General features: G+C 41.4%; 1 protein-coding gene across 1 annotated transcript in view; it reads right to left on the reverse strand.

The window, feature by feature from the left end:
- The window catches only part of CACNA2D3 (calcium voltage-gated channel auxiliary subunit alpha2delta 3), a 253,184-nt gene that overhangs the window by 113,102 nt on the left and 126,364 nt on the right, over nt 1–13,718 (reverse strand). The window contains exon 9 of the mRNA XM_078775301.1: nt 3,409–3,498. Within this exon, the coding sequence (XP_078631427.1) occupies nt 3,409–3,498 (90 nt within the window). The remainder of the gene's footprint in view (nt 1–3,408; nt 3,499–13,718) is intronic.

Raw genomic sequence — 13,718 nt, forward strand, 5'->3', positions numbered from 1 at the left:
CGTCAAAATCCAAGATGGCCGCCGCCATGTATGTCTGAACCTTGTGAGCGGAATATCTTGAAAAATAAGCGAAGTACCAACTTCTAATGTGGTGTGTGGGTGTATCTCGGCATAAGGAAGAACGCTATTGAAAATTGGGTGGCCACGTCAAAATCCAAGATTGCCGCCGCCATGTATGTCTGAACCTTGTGAGCGAAATATCATATCATAGCATGTTTTCTGCGTCTTAAACTTTGTCAACTCACATCACTTCACCGACGGGGGACCTAGGCGTAACGCTTGTTTTTTATATAAAGTATGTATAGCTCGTACACTATTTATAGACCTGTTTGTTGAATAACTTATTGTTGTTTGTATGCTTGTGGTTGATTTTTAAATGTTATATATATATATATATATATATATATATATATATATATATATATATATATATATATATATATATATATATATATATATATATATATATATATATATATATATGTACATATAATATATATATATATACATATACATATATATGTACTGTATTTGCCTCTTCATTCAATGTAAATATATTTTCTAATTTTAATGTAAACACACGTTTTAGTCTTCGGACTATGGTCTTGTATGTCTTTATGCGAATAAAACCGAACTTATTGTTAATATAAGCCTTGTATTCTCAACCAAAAAAATATGCAAACTACAACAGCACTCGGTAGAGAGCATACCTCCGCCAGGCTGAATAGTTCATGTTTTGTATCCCACTGATAGGCCGGATCTGCATCTGGACCTGAACCAAAATCTAATCGGCTTGTTCTTGTCACCGAAGCAACTCATCAACCAAGTTTAGTCAAATCATCCACAACTATTTCAAATATCATGTTATATATCGCTTTTCACCCGATCTTCCAATGGTGAAGAATCACTTTAAAATTTAAACAAGTCTCTTTTACGAATCCATATTTCAATATTCACCAAAATCGAATCGATTTGGTCTTGTCACACACACAACGTGCTCACCAAGTTTCATCCGAATCCGTCCATAACCTTTTGAGATATTGTGCTATATATCGGTTTTAGCCCCATTACTCATTGGTGAACTCAAAGGAGCACTTTTAAAATTCTCTGATCTGGATCCGGATTTGAATATTCACCAAAAATGAATATAATCTTCCTTGTCACATGTGCAACCTCCCCACCAACTTTCGTCTGAATCCATCCACAACTTTTTGAGATATCTTGTTCACAGACAAACAAACAGACAGACAAACAGACCAACAGACAGACAAACAGACCACCAGACAGACAGGGGTGAAAACATAACCTCCATCCACCTTCGATGGCGGAGGTACAAAGCATATTATTTTGCAAATGTACAATAATCGAAGATAATGTGTGTGCGTGTGTGTCAGTCAGTTAGTATGTGTCTCCACAACTGCAAAACTATGAAACCTGGTGGTCCGAAACTTTGCATATATACCAAGGGAACTCCAAGAGAATGCATGAAATCAAACTGGGGTTTTGGGTAAACTTGAACACCCCTTTTGAAGATGATTCACCGCCTTATTTAATGAAAACTAAAACAGGCTTTATCCTTGGTCAGCCCGCTATCCCTCGCAGGAGTCTTAAGCCTTTTCGGCCTACTCAAAAGCGGAATGGGAATCCCACGGGCATGGAGGTGTATCGTTGCGATCGGTGCAGCCGTTTTTGCGGTACCCGGGTCAATAACGTTAGGCGGGGGTCCAAACCTGAAAATGCTGGAGACCAAAGTTGAAATAGGAAAAACAATATAGCCTATTTTACCCCAGGGGGTCCCAGGATTACCCACCCAAAATTTCGTTGCGATCGGTTCAGCCGTTTTTGCGGTACCTGGGAACGGACAGACAGACAGACGGACGGACAGACAGACGGACATTTGGTGAATTATAGCAAGATGAAGATGGAAAATATAACTTACGAGCTTGAATATTGACTGCTTATAATAAGCAATAATCAAGTGACACATGGTAAAAATGAAAATGTTTTTATACCCCCCAAGCCCTCTCCCTCCCACACATCTCCCTGCTCTCAAATGTTGTGTTTGTGTGCTTTCCCTTCTCTCCCCATCTTGTCTTCCGCTCCCTCTTTTTATATATTTTGTTTGTCTGGTTGATTTGTTTGTGAAGTAAATGTTAGCTCTTTCACGAGCCTCGATTCAGTATCCAAAAAAAAACTTAATTCCACATTGGTAACCACAGACAGTTTGCTATTTTTCCTCCAAATGCATAAAAATCAAAACTATGATCCCCTTTCGATCATTGGTAGGTTCCAGTAGTGCGAGGTTTCTAGAAACGGCCATAGCCTTATCTCTCTGGTACACGTCGTGCTCAAAAGTGATCGTTCTTTTGGATAGAGCTCAAAAGTGATCATCCAATTGTGAATCATCATCAACCAATCGTTTTCACATCTTGGTTCATGTATTTGCAAGTTCGCTGCATCTTCCCACAAACCACATGTGAGTGTCGTGCATTTGAGAATAATTAATTGTACTCTAAATTTGGCGATACTTCATTGTACGAAGTGAATTTCAAAAACCTTGTCACTTCCGATCATGTCAATCATAAATTTTGGAGTGAAAATTGATGTTCGTTACGTGATTTTGAGGGTATCTGACCAGGCATCCAAACCTCAACCACTTGTAAAATTTGGGTGGCCAATGCTAAAATTAGGTGCCCCAGACACCCTGGCAACCGTTCATGTCGATCCCTGCATTTCGTGCATTTCATTGTGTTCATATCACAACAACAACAAACAACAACAGGCATTTTAAGGCCATTTTCCCTGCTAGAGCGGGGGTTAGCCTTGCGGTCCCCATGACAATCTTCTCCATTTTGCCCTATTTTCTGCATCTCCCCTTGTTAACCCCCTTGCCCGCATTTCTTCTTCGACCATCTTTAGCCAAGTCTTTCTCGGTCTTCCCTGTCCTCTACTTCCTTCTACATTCATTTCCATCACTCTTCTCAACCAGTCACTTTCATCCTTACATCAACACATGACCAAACCATCTCAACCTGTTTCTCTTCACAGCATCAATCACAGGCTCTATTCCCATCATCTTTCGCAATTCATCATTTGTCTTCCTCTTTCTCAACGATACTCCGCACATCCACCGAACCATTCGCATTTCCACCCTTTCCAGCCTTCGTTGCTGCTCTATGTTCATTAACCATAATGTGTTCATATCACAGATTGTTAAAAAAAATTCCAGGACTCATTTCAGCTGTGAATATTTTCCAATTGAGCTATTGTTAAAACAAGTAAAATATAAAATTAAGTCATAACATCCAGCCTCAACAGTGGGTGTAACTTGTGGATCCTTTGAGGGAGGGAGGAAAGAGAAAAAAAAAGCCAGCAAATACAGCAATACAGTGGGTGCATAAGTCAAACCTCGTTCAATGTGTTGAAGGCCTCGGTAAGTGCTACTCCAAGCATCCCAGTCCCCTTGGCGTACAAATCGCCCACAAGATTCTTAAAGTGCTGGAGGAGAAACAGGCTCAGATTTGTTTGTTTGCATTCTCTTTCTCCCCATCCCCAAAAGTGGCATCAACAATGACATATTGGATCATATACAAATCACACATTTCCCAAAAGTACGACTCGTATGCAATGTGAAGTCAAGCAGTACACAGGCCTTACCAAAGGCCTTGCATTTTAACGCTTGTTCATTGTCTTGCTGATGATACATGTCCAAAACTGATGCTTGAAAGTTGTGGCCTGAACAATGCCCCCTGGAGGTTATTCTTAAAAATGTTTTTAGAATTTTTCTCTCATTTTGTATTCCTGGTGTCGTTTCACTTTAAGTTGGAGGTATATTTCCATAAATTTCAAAGTGACCATTTTTCTTTCCTGCTAATGAAGTCATTATGGCAGAAACAACACTTCAGGACATGTGTGAACCTAAACTTGTGAAAAATCAATTTGATAATAGTCATGGTCCATGTTAATGTCCTGTGAAATTCCCTGCCTGGATTGATGATCCCTTTGTTTGTAGTAAGGGCATTTTATGAGATATTTCACAAATCTGTTAACTAAATTGTTACCAAAAAATTTCTTCACCAATATGTTTGTAAAGGTGTGTAATAACATGTGTTAAAATGTTGAAGTTCAACTCCCGTGGGAAACCCAGAAAAAAGGCTGTTGAATTCGGGTACCGAAAAATTATTTTCGAGAATTTTTATTTTTTTAAATCGGCCCTTAAGTAACTTATGAGGGGTCAAATAAGGGTTTTTCATGATTCTGAGTTGATTGTTAACATTTATATTTTCACTTTTACATTTACACACAAAGTAGCTTTTCCATGATGTACAAAGTACAAAGTCCCATCTTCCCATAAGCCACCTTCTCCATGAAGGTCTTCATGTCACCACGCAGCTCCTAAGTGAAGGCAAGTTTCATGATGTGTTGATAGATGGCTGCATCGATGAGGAGGTGAACACGGATTGCCTTGTCAAAACATCCTCCATCCATGATGTGGTTGGCTGTCGTACTTCCAGGATAGATCAACTGGATCACATCTAGTAGTCCAGAATCTTCCATGATGTTACCCATTGATCCAAGATAAGACTTCAGCAGGTGAAAACCACCCAACCTTGGAATGACGGGTAGATTTGCCTGCTTTATTATATTCACAGCCTTCAGCCAAATCGGAAGATCAAAGGTCACTATAGCGACCACAGCGCGCCGTATGCACTCTTTCAGAGTGGTGAAGATGGTGTTGAGGTCATTAGGGTCTCCTTCAATAACTGGGAGGAACTCGATCTGTGTGCTCTGCTTTGCATCATTAGCATGGATTCTCTTCATCCAGCCATTCCAGTTGGAGTGTGGGAACTCAGGATCGTTGGCTTTGATCACCCACCCCGCTGCCCAGAGTGTGTCACCTGGAGTGAGGAGTGGCTGATCATGAGCCAGGGAGGAGGAAAGCTCAGCGAGGGGGAGAAACATGATCGCGTTCATTCCTATCTGTTTCCTGTTCGTAAATGGAATAATCTTTACTTCAGTTCCTCTCAGGATCTTAGCTTTGTCGAGTGCCTTCAACTTCACCCAGGGGAAAGCTGCTGTTGTCTGTGGATCTGGCAAAGGTGGTGCCGGAGAGGTGACTTCGATCCAACCCATTGAGTGAAAGGGAGTGTTTCCGTGAATAGAGACAATGTTTAAATCTATATTGTCTCCAACAAACTGAGTGACTGCATTGTTTGTTTCCCCAACCTCCATAAAGAACACCTGATCATTACTTGACAATTCACTTTCACTGGCTGGCACTTTGGCTGTCATCACTGATTGATCCTCAAGCGCAGCATCAACCGCAACCTCATCATTGATCTGTTCATCGGTTTCCTCCACAATGGTGTCAAGAGTGCCAGAAGTATCTGGAACATCATCTCCACTCCTACTATTAAGGAAGCAGTATTTGTAGTTTTGTGTCTCCGTGTAAGACTCAGTGTATCCCAGCCGGTGGAACTTGTTGAGCATCCATTTTGACCCAAATCTATGATCAAGTTATATGGCAAGCCCCATTTGGTGTGGCAATACTCCAGACCGAGGTCGACAGGCCTTAATAAAATTCTGCCCCCAAACGGCAACTCTTTCGTCTGTCTTGACAATCGGTCTCAAGAACATCTGAAGGCTTGCAGGAACAAGTGTCAGCTGACTATCGATGTCAGTCATACTGTGTTTGGTGGGGTATGACTTTGGACCTAAATCAATCAAGGCAATATCATTGGATATGAACTTGAGTGCCGTCTTTATGATCTGAGTCTTCTCATCTCCATGGTCAAGATTAGCATGATGCCCTCGCAGAATATTGTCGATGCCATCTTTGAGACAGAGTACATCTGCCCTTCTTTCCTGTGTTGTGAAATACAAGGTGTCTTCGTATTTCTCTAGAAGTTTTATCTTAAGCCAATGCTTTGAATAAGAAAGGCTCTTCTCTGGTGACTGATCAAACTCCTGCAGCTTTTCATGGACTTGGTCCATGTTCATTACCCCATGCTCTAATTCTGAGTCTAACCATTCGCAGAATTCAATAAAAACTGCCTCTCACTCCTCATCAATACTCCTCTGTCCTCTCTTCCTTTTTCCTTCCTCATCAGTCTTGGACAAACTGTCACCTCTCGCAAACATAAGTTTGCATCGCAAATGGTACAGTGTTTCTTCTGCTACCAAGTCGTTGATCCCTTCCAGGCGTCCAGTGACTTCAGTGCCCCAGTCATCCCCGCGACTCCGTGCTGTCTTCAGCAAGCTTGCCTTCAGTGTATCTGCAGTCAAATTATCTGGCACTCTGTATTTCTTTCTAGCTTGTGCTGGATTATTTTTGTAGAGCTGGGCTGGTTGGTTGCAAAGAATGCATACATCCTTATACAGGAGGTCAACTGACTGTGACCTTCTAGAACTGCAGCCAGTTGATGAACTGAACTCACAAGTAGTGCGTCTTCTCTTCAACTTTGATGACTCTTTCTCTGCCTTTGATGCTTGAGCTGACTTCTTGGTGGTTGCAACAAAGTTGTTGTACAGATCATTTTTACACTTCTGGTGGTACCTCAGTTTTCCTTCCTTTTGAGCCTCCTTCATACGTTCCACAACAGTAACATTTTCGACAGTTTCTGCTTGTTTCAATAAAGTTGAGTATCCCTTTGGAGTTGCCTGTATGAGCCTTTCAGCTGGTGTATCCGAGCGTGCACAGATGAAGCAATTGAGCACAGGTGGAGTAACGTCTTCATCCATATTGCTAGACTCCATGTCCTGCAAAGTAGAAAATGAGATATATTTAGAAATTATTTTTCCACAAAGGAGTGTCTGTGGTGAAATATAAATGTTAACAATCAACTCAGAATCATGAAAAACCCTTATTTGACCCCTCATAAGTTACTTAAGGGCCGATTTAAAAAAAAAAAAATTCTCGAAAATAATTTTTCGGTACCCGAATTCAACAGCTTTTTTTCTGGGTTTCCCACGGGAGTTTACCTTCAACATTTTAACACATGTTATTACACACCTTTACAAACATATTGGTGAAGAAATTTTTTGGTAACAATTTAGTTAACAGGTTTTCATATGTTTCCCTTACTATTGAGGTTTTCTCCCATCTGAATTCCTCCTTCCTTTATGTGCTTAAACCACTCATTATGCTAATGATATGCATAACGCTTTTCTTCACTCTGATGATTTTTTTTTCGATTAATGTCTTTAGTTGTTTTCGAATGTCTGGCTGGGCCAGCCGGTTCATGAAAGCCTTGGGCCAAGCTCCCCCGGCCAACCGCACAAGTGGGAATAATAGTGGCCGTTAAGAAGAAGAAGAAGTCTCTAATTGTTTACTGACTTAGTCTTTCTATTTATAGTTTTAGTTCTACCTTTGCGCCTTTCTATCTACACCAGGAGAGGTTTTTCTATTTTCAACACTGTTGCATTCATGGTATGATATATATGGCTTTGCGTTAGACCTGTCTGTCTGTGTGCGTTCTGAGGATGAGGGAATAATTACACCAGGAACAGCCATTCACAAATATTGCTGTTAAGTTTTCCTCAATCACACGTGACTGATTAAATGCTCCCCATGGTGTGATTTCTACCTGAACAGATTGCGCTGCCGTTGAGAAGTTGCTTCCTTTGATGAATTAGGATTTAAACCTATTTATTGTGCTGATGAGTGGTCTGAGGATTAAACGATTATGCGTGACTGGCTATAAATCCACTTTCCTGCATCATAATATCACCGTATTGTTGGTGAGCCATGATTCTCGGTTAAAAACCATCTTCTTCTCTTCCCTGTCTCTCCGTCCCTCCTTCCCTCTACCCACCCCTCTCTCCCTCCACTCCTCTCTGCATATATATATATATATATACACGACCGGTCAAAAGTTTTAGAACACCTCAATTTTTCCAGTTTTTATTGAAATTTACGCAGTTTAATGTCTCAATGTATTCTGAAATTAAGCATCGAACAAATAATCAATTGGAGATTAAAAAAAAGAAATCATAGAATCATTTTGTTTCACAAAATTTAATTTAAATTTTTGACTCAGCAAAGTAGCCACCTTTTGCAGATATAACCGCCGAACACACTCATGGCATTCCTTCTACAATGGAAATCAAATATTGTTCAGGAAGTTCTTCCCAACACTGTTGCAGAAGTTCCCACAAATGTGTTGCACTTGTAGGTTGCTTTGCTTTCACCCTTCTGTCCAGTTCATCCCAAACCAGCTCGATGGGGTTTAAGTCTGGAGACTGTGCTGGCCATTCCATGATTTTAAGCCTACCGTCTTGTTCTTTTCCTCGAAGGTAGTTTTGACATAGCCTGAAGGTGTGTTTAGGGTCATTCTCTTGCTGTAGGATGAACCCCCTGACCAACTAGGCATATACCAGAGGGTATTGCATGGCGCTGCAAAATGCTGTGGTAGCCCTTTTGGTTCAGGGTGCCAGTCACTCTGTGCAAGTTGCAGACTCTGGATCCAGCAAAAGAGGCCCAGACCATCACGCTTCCTCCTCCATGTTTGACAGTTGATGCCACACACTGAGGAACCATCCTTTCGCCTACTCGACGGTGTACAAAAACCCTGCGTGATGAACCAAAGATTTCAAATTTTGATTCATCGGTCCATAAGACCTTCTTCCAGTCTTCAGTAGTCCACTGGCGGTGCTTCATGGCCCAGGCAAGCCTCTTTTTCTTATTTTGCCATCTTAGCAATGGCTTTCTTTCTGCCACTCGACCTGTCAAACCTGCAGCTCGAAGTCTTCTCTTCACAGTTGAAAGTGAGACTTGCTTACTTCGACCATTGTTAAGCTGTGCTTGAAGCTGTTGTCCTGTGAGCCGCCTATCACGCAAGCTGTTGACTCTCAGAAACTTGTCTTCTGATTATGTTGTGGCTTTGGGTCTGCCAGACCTCTTCCTGTCAGAGTTTCCTCCAGTTTCCAATATACTACTTCCTGCAGTGCAATATTGTTCAAATAATGCTTCAGAGGGTGTAATAACAGTCTGTTCCAATACTGCTTTTATACAGACAGGGGGTTTGTAATCAAGTAATCAGCAGAGGTTGGGACACCTGTAGGAATTGTTTGCATCAACTTCCAAGGCTTAATTTACTTACATTGCTGCAGAACAGCTGTAAGTTGTTAACCCATTACTTGTTCCCTGAAGAAGGCCTTTTTTTTTTTTTTTTACACAATATAACTGTGCAGTGTGCAGTTTACATTATTTTCCCGTTTTTGCGAACCTAAACTTTCTTTTTTTTACCTCGAGCAGTTTACTGCTTACCTTTGTACCATTTCAGGTTATTCACTGGACATTAAACTGCGTAAATTTCAATAAAAACTGGAAAAATTGAGGTGTTCTTAAACTTTTGACCGGTAGTGTATATATATATATATATATATATATACATAGATATATATACAGTATATATATCACTCACTCACACCCTCTCTCTCTCTCTCTCTCTCTCTCTCACACCCTCCCTCTCCCTCCCTCTTTCCTCGTTCCTTATCTCACTTTGGTTGTGGCAATTAGAAGTCGAGGCAGGCATGAGGAGCAGTGAGGCATCAATGAGTCGGGTGGGAAGTGCATATGACAGAAAAATGGCGTTGTTGGTGGTACATTATGCACATCCTTGCTCAGAAGCAGCACTAGAAGGAAGGTATTGGTGGACCAGGAGGAGGGGATGTCTGGTTGAAGGTTTAAATCACACACTAAGTAAATAACTGGTTTGCTGTTGAGTTAATTTCCCACTTATTCTCTCATTTGTCTTGAATCCAATGAATTCTTTATGTGTTTTGTTCACAAGGATCGATGACAGTGATAAAGGTCTTTCAGCCTCTCGACCATCACAATGTAGTAGAACCTCACAATGCAGACTGTAGTCGAGCAGAATAGTAGCATTGTAACTTCCTATTCCATAGACCCATTGACCTCTAGACAACAGGAGTGTGCTCACCTTGGAACTATTCGATCCTGGGTTTGATTTCCAACCAATCAAAGGAAAATCGCCCCATAAGGAGCACACCCTCATATGCAGAGGGCAATGACGCTACAGTCTCATCTGGAATCACTTGGAAGTAAAACAAACTGTGCTTACATATACATGCATAAATATAACTATCTTTTACCAAAAGACTAATCTTTTGGCAGAGTACAGTATTCGCATTATGGATTTGTGCGGAGTGCCGAGTTGATCATCCACCAAATTTTGATCCTTCCTGATCTATAAATGCTGTCACAGTGCTTTGTAAGTCCATTTAAAGTAGGCCTTCACCAGACGACCTCTCCTCTTCTTTATCTTCAAATTGTGCCACTTGGTTGTATCACAATATATATGATGGGAAAATAATCCATTTGATATAGATTATGGCCTTAGCACTTTATAATCATGTTTTCATGTTTGGTAGGGAAGACAGGGGAGCATGATGGGGGGGGGGGGGTAGGGGGGCAGTGAGGGGAGTTGGGAACATACTAGTGAGGATTGAAGAGAAGAGTAAAATTTGGTGTTTGCAAAAAAATGTTTGAAGCAATTGTTTTTTAAACATTGACTATATATAATAGTATGTAAACATACATACACACATAAACATAACTATAGTGACATATATATTGTCGCGTTGCCAGGGATTAAGATCCGCTGTGACGGATGGCCGATCGAGCCTTGACTCCGAGGCATATAAGCCGAATCGATGGCGATTCCTCTGTATGGTGCGCGAGGGAAACGGAGGTCCCCTGGCCTTACTTGAATGGACAGACACGACGGCAGTTTAGTCCTCGAACCCACAAACAAATAAACACACAGGACAAGGAAATTCACAATACAAGAATGAAATGCAAAAATAAAGGATTTAATGAAAATAATTCAAGCAATTAAAATGAATGCGAGGTAAAACTAAAATTCCTAAATGAGGGACCCTCCATTCAGACTCGTAAAACAGAAGAGGGGAAAATAAACAAAAATTAAATGTGGTGTGGTGTGTTGGCCGGTACTCAGCCTGGCGTCCTCGACAGGTCTTTGAACCACCGTGCCGGAACCGCACAAGATGGTGCACAGTCGCGCCTGCAGCAGCCACTGACCCACAGAGCGGCGGCCAAACTCCTTCCTCCTTCGATTGTAATGATCCTCTGGGCTCCCACCACTCGCTTCGCCAGCGCACACCGCTCCAAGCGCAGCCGCCTCCGTCAAGGGCACAGGGAAAAAGATATCAATGCGACCGCTCACCAACACTGCCGGGACCAAGAGAGGAGAGAGGAGCGAGACAGAATACGACTGTTCGCTAACCGAAACAAGGCAAAGCGAGAGAGAAAATGGCGGTCCCTTTTCTTTTCCTCTCTAGCGTCTCAATGACGTCATCCTTTTGACCAATCGCCAAGCGCAGTCGAATAGTCCCTGCCAATCGTCCTTCGGGGCCATTCTTGACGCCCAATGACAAAGCGCGGGGCGTGGCCGAGCCGTCCTTTGGGAATGTTCAGCTGGGCAGGGTTCCTCTCCGATCGGCATGTCCAGTCAGACTGTCAGCGATTGCAGTGGTTGTAATGGCAAGTTTTTAATTGTAATAATACATAGGGAAAATCACAGGGGCAATTACACACTGCAGATTATTCTTAAGCCCTACTTAATTAGCATAGCTCCACCCCTCGTATAGAGACACATATACGATCTTACCGGACAGTTGGCCTGACTTAGATACATGAAGGCTTCTTCTTCGCGACATTTGGGGCACGCTAATCGCGACAATTCTATCTCGACTAAGATATTAGTCGTCTTTCACTGATGAGAGGCTTCCGTCTGGCCACTCTGCCATAAAGCCCAGATCGGTGGAGTGTTGCAATGATGGTTGTCCTTCTGGAAGTTTCTGCCATGTCCACACAGGATCACTGGAGCTCAGCCAGAGTGACCAACGGGTTCTTCCTCACCTCTCTTACCAAGGCCCTTCTCTCCCGACTGCTCAGTTTGGCCGGGCGGCCAGCTCTAGGAAGAGTCCTGGTTGTTCCAAACTTCTTCCATTTAAGAATTATGGAGGCCTCTGTGCTCTTGGGAACCTTCAATGCAGCAGAAATTTTTTTGTAGGCTTCCCCAAATCTGTGCCTCGATACAATCCAGTCTCTGAGCTCTGCATGCAGTTCCTTCGACCTCATGGCTTGGCTTTTGCTCTGATATGCATTGTCAGCTGTGAGACCTTATATAGACAGGTGTGTGCCTTTCCAAATCATGTCCAATCAATTGAATTTACCACAGGTGGACTCCAATCAAGGTGTAGAAACATCTCAAAGATGATCAAGAGAAATGGGAGGCACCTGAGCTAAATTTCAAGTGTCATAGCAAAGGGTATGAATACTTATGTCAATGTGATATTTCAGTTTTTTCTTTTGAATAAATTTGCAAAACTTTCTAAAATCCTGTTTTCTCTTTGTCATTATGGTGTATTAAGTGTAGATTGATGAGGGAAAAAATGAATTTAAACGATTTCAGCATAAGGCTGCAACATAACAAAATGTGAAAAACGTGAAGGGGTCTGAATACTTTCTGAATGCACTATAGATATACATATATATATATATATATATATATATATATATATATATATATATAAATATATATATATATATATATATATATATAAATATATATATATATATATATATATATATATATATATATATATATATATATATATATATATAGTTGTATACATACAGTCACGTGAAAAAGTAAGTACACCCCATGTAAAGTTTTGACTTTTTCAACATATTTCAACATACAGCTATTTGATCCTCATTTCAACAATAGTGATAGATAAAGGTGATATAATATAACAAATATCATAAAACATTTACATTTTGTAGTCCATTGTATAATTTAAATAAACATAAATGCAAATTTCGCATGTGGAAAAAGTAAGTGCACCCCGACATTTATCACTACTTCAAATACCTAAAATTAGAATCAGGTGCACCAGCTCAGGTGCAAATGATTAGAACATTGTCAGAGAGGATCTTGGAGGGACCGGTCTTATTTAAACCTCAGGCATTTAGTTGGGTTTGCTCTTTGTTGTTGAAGTGTGCGGCGTCACCATGCCTAGATCAAAAGAGCTCTCTGAGGCCTTCATAAAGAAGGATATAGATGCCTATGTGTCTGGGAAGGGATTTAATAAGATCTCTAAACAATTTCAAATCAATCATTCGACTGTCCGGAAGATCATCTACAAGTGGAGAAGATTCCAAACAACTGCCAACTTGTTCAGGCCAGGCCGCCCCAGCAAGTTCAGCCCGAGAGCAGACCGCAAGATACTGAAAGAAGTCTCTAAGAACCCCAGAATGTCATCACGGGACCTACAGGTAGCTCTTGCCACTGTTGATGTCAAAGTGCACGAGTCTTCCATGAGAAAGAGGCTGCACAAATTTGATCTGCATGGGAGGTGTGCCAGGAGGAAACCTTTGCTGTCCAGAAAGAACATCAGGGCAAGACTAAAGTTTGCCAATGAACACCTCGGCAAAGACCAGCACTTCTGGAACAATGTGCTCTGGACAGATGAGTCAAAGGTAGAGCTATTTGGCCACAGTACCAGAAGACATGTTTGGTGAAAACCAAAGACAGCATTTGACCACAAGAACCTGATACCAACTGTAAAGCATGGTGGTTGAAATATTATGGTTTGGGGAAGCTTTGCTGCATCAGGGCCTGGGCAGCTCACCATCATAGAATCCACTATGAATTCTTCATTGTACC

Source organism: Myxine glutinosa, chromosome 4 (genome assembly GCF_964187855.1).
Source record: "Myxine glutinosa chromosome 4, kmMyxGlut1.1, whole genome shotgun sequence".
NCBI lineage: Eukaryota > Metazoa > Chordata > Myxini > Myxiniformes > Myxinidae > Myxine > Myxine glutinosa.